The 15,902-nt window shown below is 37.6% G+C and overlaps 1 protein-coding gene across 1 annotated transcript in view; it reads left to right on the top strand.

The window, feature by feature from the left end:
- HERC6 (HECT and RLD domain containing E3 ubiquitin protein ligase family member 6) overlaps positions 1 to 15,902 on the top strand; it is a 68,957-nt gene that overhangs the window by 26,250 nt on the left and 26,805 nt on the right. The window contains exons 13-15 of the mRNA XM_049885744.1: positions 799 to 953; positions 6,542 to 6,655; positions 6,974 to 7,081. Of these exons, the coding sequence (XP_049741701.1) occupies positions 799 to 953; positions 6,542 to 6,655; positions 6,974 to 7,081 (377 nt within the window). The remainder of the gene's footprint in view (positions 1 to 798; positions 954 to 6,541; positions 6,656 to 6,973; positions 7,082 to 15,902) is intronic.

Below are 15,902 nucleotides of genomic sequence, written 5' to 3'. Positions count from 1 at the left end.
AATTTTTATTGTTTCATTTTTATGTTTAAATCTTTAATCCATACGAATTTTTCTTGGTTATACTTTATTTTTTCTGGATCCCATTCAGAATGTCTCAACATGTTTACTGAAAGATCTGTTTTGTTCCCACTACTCTGTAATGCCATCTTTAGCATATAATAAAGTCTCATGTGTAGTAGGTTCATTTCTGGAATCTCTAGTCTGTTACACTGACTTGCCTTTCATGCATCTGGGCCATACTATAATTAGCTTGATAATGTATTTTAACATTTCGTAGGTTTGTTTTCTGAGGGTTGTCCTTGGGTACAGAAATCCAGGTTGTAACCTCAGTAATATAAAAATATAATTATCAAACTCTTTTTATACACTGTATATATCCGTATATACCAGGTGTTTATTTTTTACAGATTGAAAAGGTTCTTCATGACATATGGATTTAGATATAGATATATAGATATTTGCCTATATTTCAGACTTCATAGGCACCCTGTAGAATTGTCAGTTTAAAAATTATGAAATCAATTAAGTAATCAAATGCAAATTTGAACTATCAACAAATTTCTTCAGAATCTTGAATCCAGCTTTTAATTGTAATGATAGTTAATCAGGGAAAACATTTGGTTTTCCTTATATGTGAGAAATAAGTGTTGTTGTGGATGATTTCCTTAGAAAAGTTGTTTTATGAGTTATCCCATCAAAAATATCGTCTATTTCTTACATTAAAGAATTCAGTAAAAACTGAGGGATTTTTTTCTTTTTTTGGCCCATATTTATTGTTGCCAATTTTACACCCCTTAGAGAAGTGTTGGGCATCTTTGCACAAATCCTCTCTCAACACACTGGTCCAGATGCTTAGAACAGCCATCGTTTCTCAACTGAGTTGTTGGGCTGAAACCAGCCAGAGTCACTGTAATGTTAAAGCTCTCCTAGGAATGATGAACAAATTGTATAAGGTAAGGGTTCACTTAAAGGAATGTATATACCATTTTGCTAAATCAAAATCTAGGTCTCAGCCAGTTGTCTTCTTAAGAATCATGATGAGTCAATTATTATGGAATATAAAGTAATTATATTAATTTGTAAAGTAATATATACAAGGGAAATGTTTGAAAGAAAATAATTGGAGATTTAAAAGCTGAGAAGCCTCACGAGAACTTAGGAAGATGCTTTGTAATGGACTTCTTTCATTAAGAAAAAGCACACTGGAGACAGTGCCAAATATAACAGGAATGAATCTGACCAACATAGTGATGAGCAAAAGATCACATATTCTATGATTTCATATATATGAATTTCAAAAACAGGCAAAGCTAATCTACAGTGATAGAAGTCAAACTAGTAGTTATCTCTTGGCTGGAAGGGTGATTGACTTTGAGGGAGGCTGAGGAAGCCTGCTAGATGCTGCTCAAAGTGTTCCATGCCTTGATCTGGGCAGTGCTTACACAGGTGTATATGTACGTAAAAACTCTTCAAACTGTACATTAAAGATTTATGTACTTTATAACTCTGCAAGAATTAAATAAAAAGAGAAGAAAAAAGGTTTGCAGAGGACTGTGGCCTGAACAAAGCAAGGGTCCGATGAATAATGCTAAATCTTGTGATTCTAACAGTCCATATTAGAATGTTTGTTAAACCCCACTGTGGATCAGGTGAGGCCATGAGGACTTGGTGTCCACATGCTGTGCAGCCCTGAGAACATTTGGGCCACTCAGAGCGCAAGGTCTGTTCTAGCAGGGATACCTGGAGTCAGTGGCATCCTAAGTCACACGGCTTGATTATACCGTCTTCATTCTACTTTGGGTGATTGTCTCAGTGAAATAGGAATTAAATTGTGCTCTTAACCAGAGCTAAGAACATAATATTCCAGAGGAGTTGACTGAATTCCCACAAAGATCAGGGATTCCCAGAGGACCTCTTAAATTTCAGAGATAGAGACCAGGGGTAAAAAAAAAAGGGGTAAGCCTGGTTATATACTGACTGGCGCTGACGTCAAACGCATCTAGAGCAGCGCTTTTCGAAATTTAATATGCATACTAATTACCTGAAGATCTTGTTAAAATGCAGATTCTGGTCCAGTAAGCCTGTTGTGGGGCCTAAGATTCTGCATTTCTAACAAGTTCCCAGGTGATGTCAATGCTGCCGGTCAAAGGACTGCACTCTGAGTAGAAAAGGTCAGTGTATAGAAATGAGGTTAATTTTGTTTAACCTTGTTTTTAGCAATCTTGCTAAATTCACCTGTTTATACTTACCTATTGATTCCTTTGGATTTTTTATGCATACGGTAATATTAATTGAGAGTAATCACAGTTTTATTTCTTTCTTTTTCTTAACTTACTTCACTGGCTTGAACCTCCAGTACAATGTTTTATAATCTTGTTCTTGATCTCGAAGGGAGAACTGTAACATTAAGTTTTATGTTTGCTGTGGGGTTTTTTAGAAACCTTTTAATGGTTGAGGAAGTTTCATTTTATTCCTATTTTGCTAAGAGCTTTTTTTTTTTCATGAATGAACACTGAATTTTATTAAATTAGTTTCTGTATACAGATGGATTTTCAACTGCTGAACTAACCTTGCTTCCTTAAATTAGTCCCCCTTGCTCATGATATATTATGTTTTTCATATATATCAACAGATTCAGTTTGCTAATATTTTGTTTTGGATATTTGTATCTATGTTCATGGGAAAAATTGGCCTGTTACTTTACTTTCTCATAATATCCCTCCTGGGTTTCTGGATCAAGCTATCATGAAATGATACGGGAGGTATACCTTCTTTTTCTATGCTATGGAAGAGATTGTGTAATGGTGACATGAGTTTTCCTTGGATAATTGGTAGAATTAGTCTGTGAACTCTTTTGAATCTGGAGATTTCTCTGTGGGAATGCTTAAAATTATGAGTTTAACTCATTTCATAACTGGAGAATTGTTCAGATTTTCTATTTCTTGTGTCTGTTTTATTTTTCTTGAAATTTGTTTACCTAGGTTCTCAAATTTTCTCCTTTTTTAAAATTTTTTATTATGTCTTAGGTAGAAGTCTACAGCACAAATTAGTTTCTTTTTTAAAAACCTACACACAAATTGCATTGTGACATTGGTTGCAATCCCTGCAATGTGTCAGCACTCTCCCGATTTTCCTTTCTACCCTAGGTTCTCCCTGTCTATTCGTCCAGTTTTCTTGCCCCTTCCTGCCTTCTCTTTACTTTTGGGCAGGTGCTGCCCATTTGGTTTTGTATATTTGATTAAACTAAGAACCACATTCCATAAGTGTGTCATTATTTGTTTTATAGGCCTGTCTAACTTTGGCTGAAAGGTAGTCTTCAGTAGTGGCTTCTGTTCTGAGTTAGCAGGTGTCTGGGGGCCGTAGTTTCTGGGGTTCTTCCAGTTTCTGTCACAACATTAAGTCTGGTCTTTTTGTGTGTGAATTTTGTGATCCCTGTCAGAGAGGTGGTGGTGATAGCCAGGCACCACCAGTTCTTCTGGGACTAATCTTTCCCCGTGTCTTTGGTTTTCTTCATTCTCCTTTGCTCTGAATGTGATGGGACCGATAGATGTATCTTAGATGGCCACTTCCAAGCTTTTAAGACCCTAGACGTTACTCACCAAAGAAGGCTGGAGAACATTTTCTTTACGAAGTATGTTATGTCGATTGACCTAGATGTTCCTCGAGACCATGATCCCCAGCCCTCAGCCCCAGTAATTTGGTCCCTCAAGGTGTTTGGATGTGTCTAGGAAGCTTCTGTGACTTTGCCTTGGTCAGGTTGTGCTGACTTCCCCTATATTGTATGTTGTCTTTACCTTCACCAAAGTTAGCACTTGTCAACTGTCTAATTGGTGATTTCTCCTCCCTTCCTCATAACCATCGAAGATTGTTTTTTCCTGTGTGTAAATCTTTTCTTGGTTTTTATATAGTGGTCTCATACAATATTTGTCCTGTCGTGACTGACTTCTTTCACCCAGCATAATGCCCTCCAGATTAATCCATGTTGTGAGATGTTTCTCAGATTCATTGTTGTTCTTTATCCTTCCAAAGTATTCTATTGTGTGTATGTGCCATAACTGATCTATTCATCTATTGATGAGCACTAAGTTGTCTCCATCTTTTTACTATTGTGAATAATGCTGTAGTGAACATGGGTGTGTGTATGTCTATTTGTGTGATGGCTCTTATTTCTCTAGGATATAGTCCTAGGAGTGGGATTGGTGGATAGTATGGTATTTCTACTTCCAGTTCTTTAAGGAGACACCATATTGTTTTCCATAGTGGTTGTACCATTTTACAATCCTGCCAACAGTGCCTAAGAGTTCCAAATCTCCCCGCAACCTCTCAACATTTGTTATGTTCTGTTTTTTTGATTAGTGCCAGTAATGCCGGTGTGAGATAGTATCTCATTGTAGTTGATTTGCATTTCTCTAATGGCTAAGGATCAAGAGTATTTCCTCAAGTGTCTGTTAGCTACTTGAATGTCTTCTTTGGTGAAGTGTCTGTTCATATCCTTTGCCCATTTTTTAATTGGGTTATTTGCATTTTTGCTGTTGAGATGTTGAAGTGTTCTATAGATTTTAGATATTAGAGCTTGAATACGTCATAGCCAAAATTTTTTCCACAGTCTTTAGGTTCTCTTTTTATTCTTTTGGAGAAGTCTTTTGATAAGCGTGTTTAATTTTTAGGAACTCCCAGTTATCTAGTTTATCTTCTGGTGTTTATGCCTTCTTAGTTACGGTTTGTTTTCTAATTATGCCATGTATTAGGGCCCTTAGCGTTGTTCCTATTTTTTTTCCATGATCTTTATAGGTTTAGGTTTTATATTTAGGTCTTTGATCCATTTTGAGTTAGTTTTTGTGTATGGTGTGAGGTATGGGTCTTTTCTCCATTTAATGGACTTTGATCCTTTATCAAAGATCAGCTGGTCATAGGTGGATGGATTTACCTCTGGGTTCTTGATTCTGTTCCATTGGTCTATGTGTCTGTCATTGTAACTGTATCAGGCTGTTTTGACTATGGTGGCTGAATACTAGGTTCTGAGATCAGGTAGTGGAATGCCTCCTACTTTGTTCTTTTTTCTTCAGTAATGCTTGGCTTATCTGGGGCCTCTTTCCTTTCCATATAAATTTGATGGTTAGTTTTTCCATCTCATTAAAGAATGCTCTTAGTATTTGGATCGAGATTACATTATATCTACGGAGTGCTTTGGGTAGAATTGTCATTTTCACAAGGTCGAGTCTTCCTCTCTGTGAGCATGGTATGTTTTTCCATTTATGCAGGTCTGTTTTGGTTTCTAAGTAGTGTTTTGTAGTTCTCTTTGTATAGGTCTTTTACATCCCTGGTTAGATTTATTCCTAAGTAGTTTATCCCTTTAGGGGCTATTATAAATAGCATTGTTTTCCTGATTTCCTTTTTGAAGCTCTCTTTGTTGGCGTATAGGAATCCAACTGATTTTTGTATGTTGAGCTTGTATCCTGCTACTCTGCTGAGTCTTTCTGTTAGTTCCAGTAATTTTCTTGTGGAATTTTTGGGGTTCTCTATGTATAGGATCGTATGTCTGTGAATGGGGATAGTTTTATTTCTTCCTTTCCAATTTGGTTGCCCGTTTTTTCTTTTTCTTGCCTTATTGCTCAAGCTAGGACTTTCAGCACAATGTTAAATAGGAGTGGTGATAGAGGGCATCTTTGTCTTGTTCCTGTTCGCAGAGGGAATGCTTTTAGCCTCTCTCCATTGAGAATGATGTTGACTGTTGGTTTTGTAGAGATGCCCTGCAAATTTTATCTTTCAATCTCATTACAATCTGTAGTTCCCCCCGCCATTGTCATTCCTGATGTTAGTAATTTTGCATTTTCTTTTTTCCCCCCTTCGATCAGTCTTACCAGAAAGGGGTTTTTTTTTATTCTTTTTTAAAGAGCCAGCCTTTTTGTTTGTCGAGCCCCTCTCCTGTTCATACGTTTTTTATTTCCTTAATTTATAGTTCTACCTTTCTTGTTTTCTACCTTATGTCTTTTGGATTAGTTTGTTGCAACAGAGGCTTAGATCGTTGATTTTCAGCCATTACTTTCTCTGAGAAGCCTCCTTGAACCTCTTAAGTCCTTCCCCGTTTATAAGATTTCTCACATTCTACCCTAGATGCCCGTTTATTGTCATTATTACCCACTAGACCATGCGTTGGCAATCCATGAGCCAGTCTTTTGTTTTTTTAAGTAAAATTTCATTGGAATACATTTGTGCACATTTGCTTATGTATTGTCTATGGCTGCTTTTTTACTATTGTTGCAGAGTTGAAAGGTTGTGACAGAGACTATGTGGTCCTCAAGCCTAAAATATTTACTGTCTGACTGTTTAAGAAGATGTTTGCCAACACCTGCACTGAACAATAACTTGTGCAGGACCAGCTTAAGCTGGACAAGGACCATTATCTTATAGTTTGTCCCATGCCTGACAAATGTGCAAATTAATTAATACATATATAATGAATTAATAATGAATACATATATATCATATATTAAATTACTTATTGATACAAAATGAAATTCACAGGTCACTTTTTTTTAAGGTAAACAAAGCTAACACTCAACTGCCTGAAAATGCTTTCAACATAGATGAACTCACCAACTCGCTCGACTTTGTTGTAGATAGAGCCAGAGTATTCTTTCGGAGTAAAAACCTGGTAAGAATAACATTTGTACCTCAGAAAATTCTCATATTTTAAAAAGGACGCATTAGTAATTGTGCAGGTATCCCTCTGATAAATCAAGATTTGAAAAATTTCTCATTGCAATTCCAAATTTGCAAAATTAGATGATTGTTAAAAACTTGAACACCTTTCATTTGCAAAACAAATACATTTTTAAAGAAATTTGTTTCTTGGCAATTTGGATTCTTAAGAACAGATCCTGAAAGAGGGAACAAATTTTAGGTAATAAGGTAAAGGAATGATGTTTTCCTTTTTTAATTATCAAAACTATTGTGTCTGTTTATTTTTTAGGTACCTGCAGATAACATCAGTCCAGTTATTTTCAGTGACTTTCCATTTGTCTTTAATTTTCTCTCCAAGATGAAATTGTTCGCAGCTGATTCATTTATAAAAATGCAGGTATGTGTGCCTACTTTCAACTTTTTTATTATGTAAAATTTCACACATACACAATGAACCCCAAGATTCAATAGTTATCAGTATTTTGCCACACTTGCTTCATCTTTCACTTTTGTTGTTTTGGTAGTTACTGTTTTTGAAGGATTTTAAAGTAACTCCCAGGCCCAATTTCTTTTCACCTCGCCACACTTCATTGCATTTTGTCTAGTTGTCCCACTCTTGTTCATACTGAGATTTATCAATAGATTCAGGTGGTGACCACAGGATTCTTCCATTGTAAAGTTTCCCATCAGCTTTTTATTTAATAATTTCATTCACTTATGAACTTTGCCTATATATAATCTTTTGTTAAGGTTTGCAAAGTAGCGATATTTCTAATCCTATCATTCCTTCCGAAATCATTAACCAGAGTTTTCTAAAGAACTGTTCGTCATAAGTCAGGGTTATTTGGTTACCCTGAAAAACCATTCACATAGGAAAGGTGGTGTAATGCTTAATCCTTTCCCTTTAGTTACCAGTTTTCATAGGGAGCAGTTGGTGTTGAAGTAACTTTTAATGGTGTTGAATAGGATTTTATTTCTCTTTATTTCTGAGTGTATCTTTATTTGAATATCAGTAAGGACTTGAGTATTTCTTAAAACTTGGCTGACTTTGTTTTTTTGTTTTGCTTTGTTTGTTTTTTGCTTTTGTTTCAAATGCTTAAATACCCTTTTGCCAATGCAAGCCCCTTCATCTGGTTCCCTTGTCTATAATTCTTCAAAAGCTTCCTTGTTTTCTGGCACAATAAGGTGTCCCAGCCTCATCTTATACAAGTTCTGTCCCGGAGCTGGAATTAGTTATTGCTGCAAGGAGCCCTGACTCCCTTTCAGAGGGAAAGGCATTTATAAGTCATGATCTAGTCACCATAATGCTCATTACAACTGAGTTGCCATTATTTCTAGGACATCTCAGTGGATAGAACTTGAACTTACATATTTTCATAAATAGGAAAAAAATCATTACTTCTTAATAATTCCAATTCAAATTTAACATTACAGCCTCTGCTTCTGGCCTTGAAAGAGCAACTAGGAAACTTGCTCTTACACAAACAAACAAGCAACACTAGCAACGACAGTAAAAACAAAACAAGAAAATTGGATACTGTATGTGAAACAGCTGTTTTCAGATATTGGGACAATAGGCAGTTCATTATCCCCAAGAAAGGGAAGACAAACAAGGTAAATTCAATGATTGCCTTGGTTTCCTGCCTGGAGGCAATTTCTAGACCTCGGTACAGAGTGGGGAACTCAAGCAGAGTGTGGTTAAAAAACAAAACAAAACAAAAAAAAACCATTGCCGTCAAATCAATTCTGACTAATAGTGACCCTACAGAACAGAGTAGAACTGCCTCGCAGGGTTTCCAAGGAGCGCCTTGTGGATTAGAACTGCCCATCTAGAGTATGGTAGCCTCCCTAAATTGAGTAGTCAAAGATCAGTGACTGGAGAAGCTGAGGTGGCAGAATTTGTGGAGCAAACTACAAGATGGAAGGGAACTATGTAGAGATAGCTCTAGAAATCTGAATGGGTGTACCCTGAATGTCTGCCTGAATAACAATCTGGGCATATAGAAGGCAAAACCCCACAAGGCTGGTCAAAGAACAACTGTCAGTAAGCTAATAACTGAGCAATTACCAGAGCTTGCACAGGCTGGGAGACACTGAAATTCAAAGCATCCATAGTAAAAGCACCTCACTGAACACTCAGGACAATCATAGAGACTCCAGAAGGGTCACACCTTTGCATTAAGGCTAAACTAGTCCTAGGGTCCTTGATGTCATTCCACAACCCTTCTGGCCTTTGGTTATTAGTGTTCAATGTGTCAAATCTATTCTTGAGATGGTCTCTAAATTCAAGTGGGATATACTCAAGGTCATACTTTGCCTCTCGTGAACTTGCTTTAATTTTCTTCAGCTTCAACTTGAACTTGCATATGGGCAGTTAATGGCCTGTTCTGCTGTCAGCCCCTGGCCTTGTTCTTACTGATGATATTGAGCTTCTCCATCATCTCTTTCCACAGATGTAGTCAATTTGATTCCTGTGTATTCACTCTGGTGAGGTCCATGTGTATAGTCACCATTTGTATTGTTGAGAAAGGTATTTCCAGCGAATAGGTTACTGGTCTTGCAAAATTCTATCATGCAATTTCCGGCATCGTTTCTATCAAACATAGCAATAATTGTGAGGATGGTGCAGAATGTGTTTCATTCTGTTGTACATAGGGTCGCTATGAGTCAAAACCAACTCAACAGCACCTAACAACAACATCAGTCCTATAGTAAAGGTTAATGTAGCTTTGCTCTAAAAAAGCATAAAATCAAGTCTGACTGAAAGCAATCTATGAATTCAATGCAATCCCCACCAAAATTCCAACGGCCTTCTTTACAGAAATAGAAAAGCCAATCCTCAAATTTATATGGAAGGTCAACGGACCTCTAATAGCTAAAGCAATCTTGAAGAAGAAGAATAAAGTAGGAGGACTCACACTTCGTGATTTCAAAACATACTATAAAGCCACAGTAATTAAAACAGCCTGGTACTGGTATAATAACAGACATCTAGACCAATGGAATGGAATTGAAAGTCCAGGAATAAGTCCATACATCTATGGTCAACTGATTTTCAGCAAGGGTGCTAAGTTCATGCAATGGGGAAGGAAGAATCTCTTTAATGAATGGTGCTGGGAAAATTGGATTCCAATATACACAAGAATGGATCAAGATGCATGCCTCACACCATACACAAAAACCAATTCAAAATGAATCAAAGACCTAAACATGAAAAAATAAAATCATGAAATTCTTAGAAGAAAATAGGGGGAAGTGGCTAAAGGGCCTAATTTTTTTATGATGGGTTATCAGATATGACAATAAAAGCACTAACAGCAAAAGACAGAATAGATAAATGAGACTTCTGAAAATTAAATAATTTTGTTCATCAAAGGACTAATCAAGAAGGTGAAAAGACAACATACAGATTAGGAGAAAATTCTCGGGAACCACATATCAGATAAGGGTCTAATATCCAAAATACATAAAATTCTTTTACAAATCATCAGCAGAAACACAACCGAATCAAAAATGGACTAAGGGCTTCAACAAACATATCACCAAAGAGGGTATTCAAATGGCCAACATGCATATGAAAAGATGCTCAACATCATTAGCTGTTACAAAGATGCAAATCAAAACTACAATGTGATATCAACTCACCCCCATTAGAATGGAAATGACAAAAAAAAAAAAAAAAAAAGGAAAACAGCAGGTGTTGATAAGGTTGTGGAGAAACCAGAACCTTCATCCACTTCTCCTGGGAATGTAAAATTGTACAGCCATTGTGGAAAACAGTTTGACAGTTCCTCAATAAGTTGAACATTGTTATATATTGAGTTATGTCCCCCAGAAATATGTGTCAACTTGGCTAGGCCATGATTCCCAGTATTGTGTGATTGTCCACCATTTTGTCATCTGATGTGATTTTCCTATGTGTTATAAATCCTACCCCTGTGATGTTAATGAGGCAGGATTAGAGGTAGTTATGTTAATGAGGCAGGACTCAATCTACAAGATTGGGTTGTATCTTGAGTCAATCTCTTTTGAGATAGAGAGAAGTGAGCAAAGAGACAGGGGACCTCATACTGCCAAGAAAGCAGAACCTGGAACAGAGCAAGTCCTTTGGACCCTGAGATCCCTGTGCAGAGAAGCTCCTAGACCAGGGGAGGATTGAAGATAAGGACCTTTCCCCAGAACAACAGAGAGAGAAAGTCTTCCTCCTGGAGCTAACACCCTGAATTGGGACTTCTAGACTGTGAGAGAATAAATTTCACTTTGTTAAAGTGGTCCATGTGTGGTATTTCTGTTACAGCAGCACTAGATAATTGAGACAAACATAGAACTACCATATAACCCAGTAACCCCAATGCTAGGTATATACACAGAAGAAGTGAAGGTAGGAACACAAACAGAACCCTGTACACCAATGTTCATTGCAGTATTTCTCACAATAGCCAAAAAATGTAAACAACCAAAACGTCCATCAACAGATGAATGGATAAATAAAATGTGGCATATGCAAACAAAAGAATATTATTTAACCATAAAGAGAAATGAATTTCTGATACATGCCACAACATGGATGAACCCAGAAAACATCATGCTGAGCTAAATAAGTCAGTCACAAAGGGACAACTATTGTATGGTCTTATATGAAATAAATATATAGAAACCAAAGATTATTAGTGGTTATTAGGGTGGGAATTTCCATTCTTCACAATGTTATCCATGATTTGTTATGATCCATGAAGTCAAATGCCTTTGCCTAATCAATAAAACACAAGTAAACATCTTTCTGGCATTCCTTGCTTTCAGCCAAGATCCATCTGCAATCAGCAATGATATCCCTCATTCTACATCCTCTTCTGAAGCTGGCTTGAATTTCTGGCAGTTCCCTGTCAATGTACTGCTGCAGCCATTTTTTAATTATCTTTAGCAAAATTTTACTTACATATGATATTAATGATATCGTTCAATAATTTCTGCGTTCCATTGGATCACCTTTCTTTGGAATGGGCACAAATAAGGATCTCTTCCAGTCAGTTGGCCAGGTAGATGTCTTCCAAATTTCTTGGCATTTCAAAGAATGGAAATTCCAGAACACTTCAGTGTGCTCCTGAGGAACCTGTTCATAGACCAAGAAGCAGTTCTAATAGAAGGGGATACTACGTAGTTTAAAATCAGAAGATGTGTGTGTCAAGGTTGTGTTCTTTCACCATATTTATTCAATCTGTATGCTGAGCTATTATCTGAGAAGCTGGACTATATGAAGAAGAATGTAACATCAGGACTGGAGGAAGAATTATTAACAACCTGCAATATGCAGATGACACAACCTTGATTGCTGAAAGTGAAAAGGACTTGAAGCACTTACTGATGAAGATCAAACACTACAGACTTCAGTTTGGATCATACCTCAACATAAAGAAAATAAAAATCCTCACATTTGGACCAATAAGCAACATCATGATAAACGGAGAAAATATCGAAGTTGTCATTTTACTTGGATCTACAATTAACGCCTGTGGAAACAGCAGTAAAGAAATCAAACAACGTCACCAGACTGAGTCCAGCACAACTAGATGGTGCCTGGCTGCCACCACCAACTGCTCTGGCAGGGATCACAATAGAGGTCCCGGACAGAGCTGTAGAAAAATGTAGAACAAAATTCTAACTCAAAAAAAGAAGAAGAAAAAAAAAGACCAGACTTACTGGTCTGACAGAGGCTGGAGAAACACTGAGAGAGTGGCCCTGGACACCCTTTTAGCTCAGAAATCAAGTCATTCCTGATGTTTACTCTTCAGCTAAAGATTAGATAGGCCCATAAAACAAAGCGAGACTAAGTGGGCACACCAGCCCAGGGGCAAGGATGAGAAGGCAGGACGGGACAGGAAAGCTGGTAATGGGGGATTAGCGGTCGAGAAGGGGAGAGTGTTGACATGCCGTGGGGTTGACAACCAATGTCACAAAACAGTATGTGTATTAATTGTTTAATGAGAAGCTAGTTCACTCTGTAAACCTTCAACTAAAGTACAATTAAAAAAAAATCAAAGAACATAGTATTGCATTGAGCATAGCTGCTGCAAAAGACCTCTGTGAAGTGTTAAAATGCAAAGTGTCACTTTGAGGACTAAGATGCGCTTGACTCAAGCCATGGTATTTTCAATCACCTCATATGTATGTGAAAGCTATACAATGAATAAGGAAGACCAAAAAATAATCAATGCCTTTGAATTATGGTGTTGACAATGAATATGGAATAGAATGAACAAATCTGTCTTGGAAGAAGTATAGCCAGAATGCTCCTTAAAAATGAGGATGGCAAGACTTCGTCTCATGTACTTTGGACATGTTATCAGGAGGGACCAGTCCCTGGAGAAGGACTTCATGCTTAGTAAAGTAAAGGGTCAGTGAAGAAGAGGAAGACCCTCAAAGAGATGAACTGACACAGTAGCTGCAACAATGGACTCAAAACATAGCAAAAATTATGGGGATAGCACAGAACCAGGCAGTATTTCCTTCTGTTGTACATAGAGTGGCTATGAATTGAAACTGACTTGAACTCCAAACACCTGGCAACAACAATAACAACCTGGGATGAGAGGGTGGGAGAAAGGAAAAGTTTTTATGTAGGGGGCACTGAGTTTATGTTAATGGTTGGGATGGTTGAGGAAAGGATAGTGAGAATGGTTGTACAAGTTGAAGAGTGTAATCAATGTCACTGAATTGCACATGCAGAAGTTGTTGCGATGGTGTATGTTTTATTTATATTTTCACCACAATAAGAAAAAAAAAATGCAAGACTGAGATGGGTCAAGCTGATCTGCAAGTAATTCAGGTATTTGTCAGAACAAAATTCAGTACTCTTTAAAGGAAGACTACAAAATCTAAACACTCAGCTATGTAACTCTTCCATGTCTGGCAACCAATCAAAATTTACTAGACGTGCAAAGAAGCACAGAATGGGGAAAAAAGGAAGAGATGAACAGAAAGAAAAGCTGAAAGAAATAAACAGTGGGACGTTATTAAGGAGTCTATTGTTGTTAGTTGCCATCGGGTCAATTCTGACTCACAGAGACCCCTTCTGTGCAGAGTAAAACTGCACCGTAGAGTTTTCAAGGCTGTAACCTTTTGGAAGCAGATCACCAGGTCTGTCTTTTGAGGCACCTCTGGGTGGGTTTGAACTGCTAACCTTTCAGCTAGCAGCCGAGTGCTGTAATGGTTAAGATTGTATGTCAGTTCAGCTGGGCCATGATTCTCAGTGTTTTTATGTGATCACTCCCATGATGGAATATGCTGTGAGTAGCCAAGCAGTTGAAAGGGAGTTTCCTTGAAGACATGGCCTGCATCTGAAAAATAAGCAGATGTTCTGGCCTTTTGCTTGCTCTGGATCCTGCAGGTGCCCCCTGTTTGTCTGACCTCTGGTTCTTGGGACTTGAGCTATCAGCTTATCTGTGCATCTTCGGATTCATCAATATTCACAACCTCTGAGTGGAGCCCTGCTGTCCAACCTGCTGATCTTGGGTTCTCCAGCCACTGTGGCTACATGAATCGGGAGAAGCCTCTATCCTAATCCATGGACTTGGGACATTCCAGCCATTTTTTTTGATATAAATCTCTCTCTGTATCTATATTTATACGCTTTACTGGTTTTGCTTTTCTAGAGAACCCAGCCTAAGATAAGTGCTTAACCGTTTGTGCTACCCAGGGACTCTTATTAGGTAGGCAGTATAACATGTTTCATTTAAAAGTCTCAAAAAGAGAGAGGTACTGTCTACCCACTCGAATGGCTATAGTTAAAATTTCTGACAATATCAAGTGTTTCCAAGGACTTAAAGCTAATGGAACTCTTGTGTGTTGCTTGCTGGTAGGAATAGAAAATGGTACAACTTTGTAAAACAGTCTGGTAGTTTCTTATCAAGTGAGACCTATATTTACCCCTTGTTGTGGTTGTTAGGTGCTGTGGAATACAATTTTTGACTCATAATGATACCACATGACAGAGTAGAACTGCCCCATAGGGTTTTCTTGGATATAATCTTTACGGAAGTAAATCCCCAAGTCTTTCTCCCAGGGATCCATTGGGTGGATTTGAACTGCCACCCTTTTGTATAGTAGCCAAACACTTAAATGTTGTGTCACCAGGGCTCCTCTATATTTACCTTATGACTCAGCAATTCCACTTCTAAATATTTACCCCAGAGATGTGAAAACTTGACCACACAAAGACCTGTACATGGATGTTCACAGAAGCTTTATTCATAATAGCTCTAATTTGGAAATAGTCCAAACGTCCATCAACAGATAAATGGATAAACAAACTGATATAACCATACGATGGAATTTATTCAGCAGTAAAGAGGTCCATGGATCGCCAACACATGGTCTAATGGGTAATAATGACAAGTAACCAGGTATCTGGCGTATAGTGTGAGAAATCTTGTGATTGGGGAAAAATTTAAGGGGTTCAAGAAGGCTTCACAGAAGAAGCAATTCCTGAAAATCCATGATCTAAGTCTCCATCACAACAGCTAAGTCACTGATATTTCAAACACCAGCAGGGACACCCATAGTGGACACATTGCAGTGGAGCTTTCCGAATAAGAGAGAATCTACTATCTACTTCTAAAAAAAAAAAAAAAATTGGCTGGTGGAAACTTTATGAATAGCAGCAAAACATTGTCTGATATACTGCTGCAATATGAGCCCCTCAAGTTGGGAGGCACGCAAAATACAACTGGGGAAGACCTGCCTCCTCAAAGTAGAGTCGACTGTAATGATGTGGATGGCATTGAGCTTTCGAAGCCTTCATTTGCTGGTATGGCACTGAGAAGAAACAGCTGCAAACATCCATTAATAATAAGAACATGGAATTATGAAGTATGAGTCTAGGAAAATTGGAAGTTGTTAAAAATGAAATGGAATGCATAAAGATCAATATCGTAGGCATTAGTGAGTTGAGATGGACTGGTATTGGTCATTTCGAATTGGACAATCATGTGTTCTACAATGCTGGGAATGACAAAATGAAGAGGATTGGCATTGCATTCATTGTCAAAAAGGACGTTTCAAGATCTATCCTGAAATACAACACTGTCAGTGATAAGATAATATCTATATGCCTACGGGAAGACCAGTTAATACAACTATTATTCTAATTTATGCACCAACAACTAATGTCAAAGATGAAGAAATCGAAGAGTCTTACCAATTTCTACAGTCTGAAATTAATC

Source organism: Elephas maximus, chromosome 5 (genome assembly GCF_024166365.1).
Source record: "Elephas maximus indicus isolate mEleMax1 chromosome 5, mEleMax1 primary haplotype, whole genome shotgun sequence".
Classification (NCBI taxonomy): domain Eukaryota; kingdom Metazoa; phylum Chordata; class Mammalia; order Proboscidea; family Elephantidae; genus Elephas; species Elephas maximus.
This window is presented reverse-complemented; position numbering and strand designations above follow the sequence as displayed.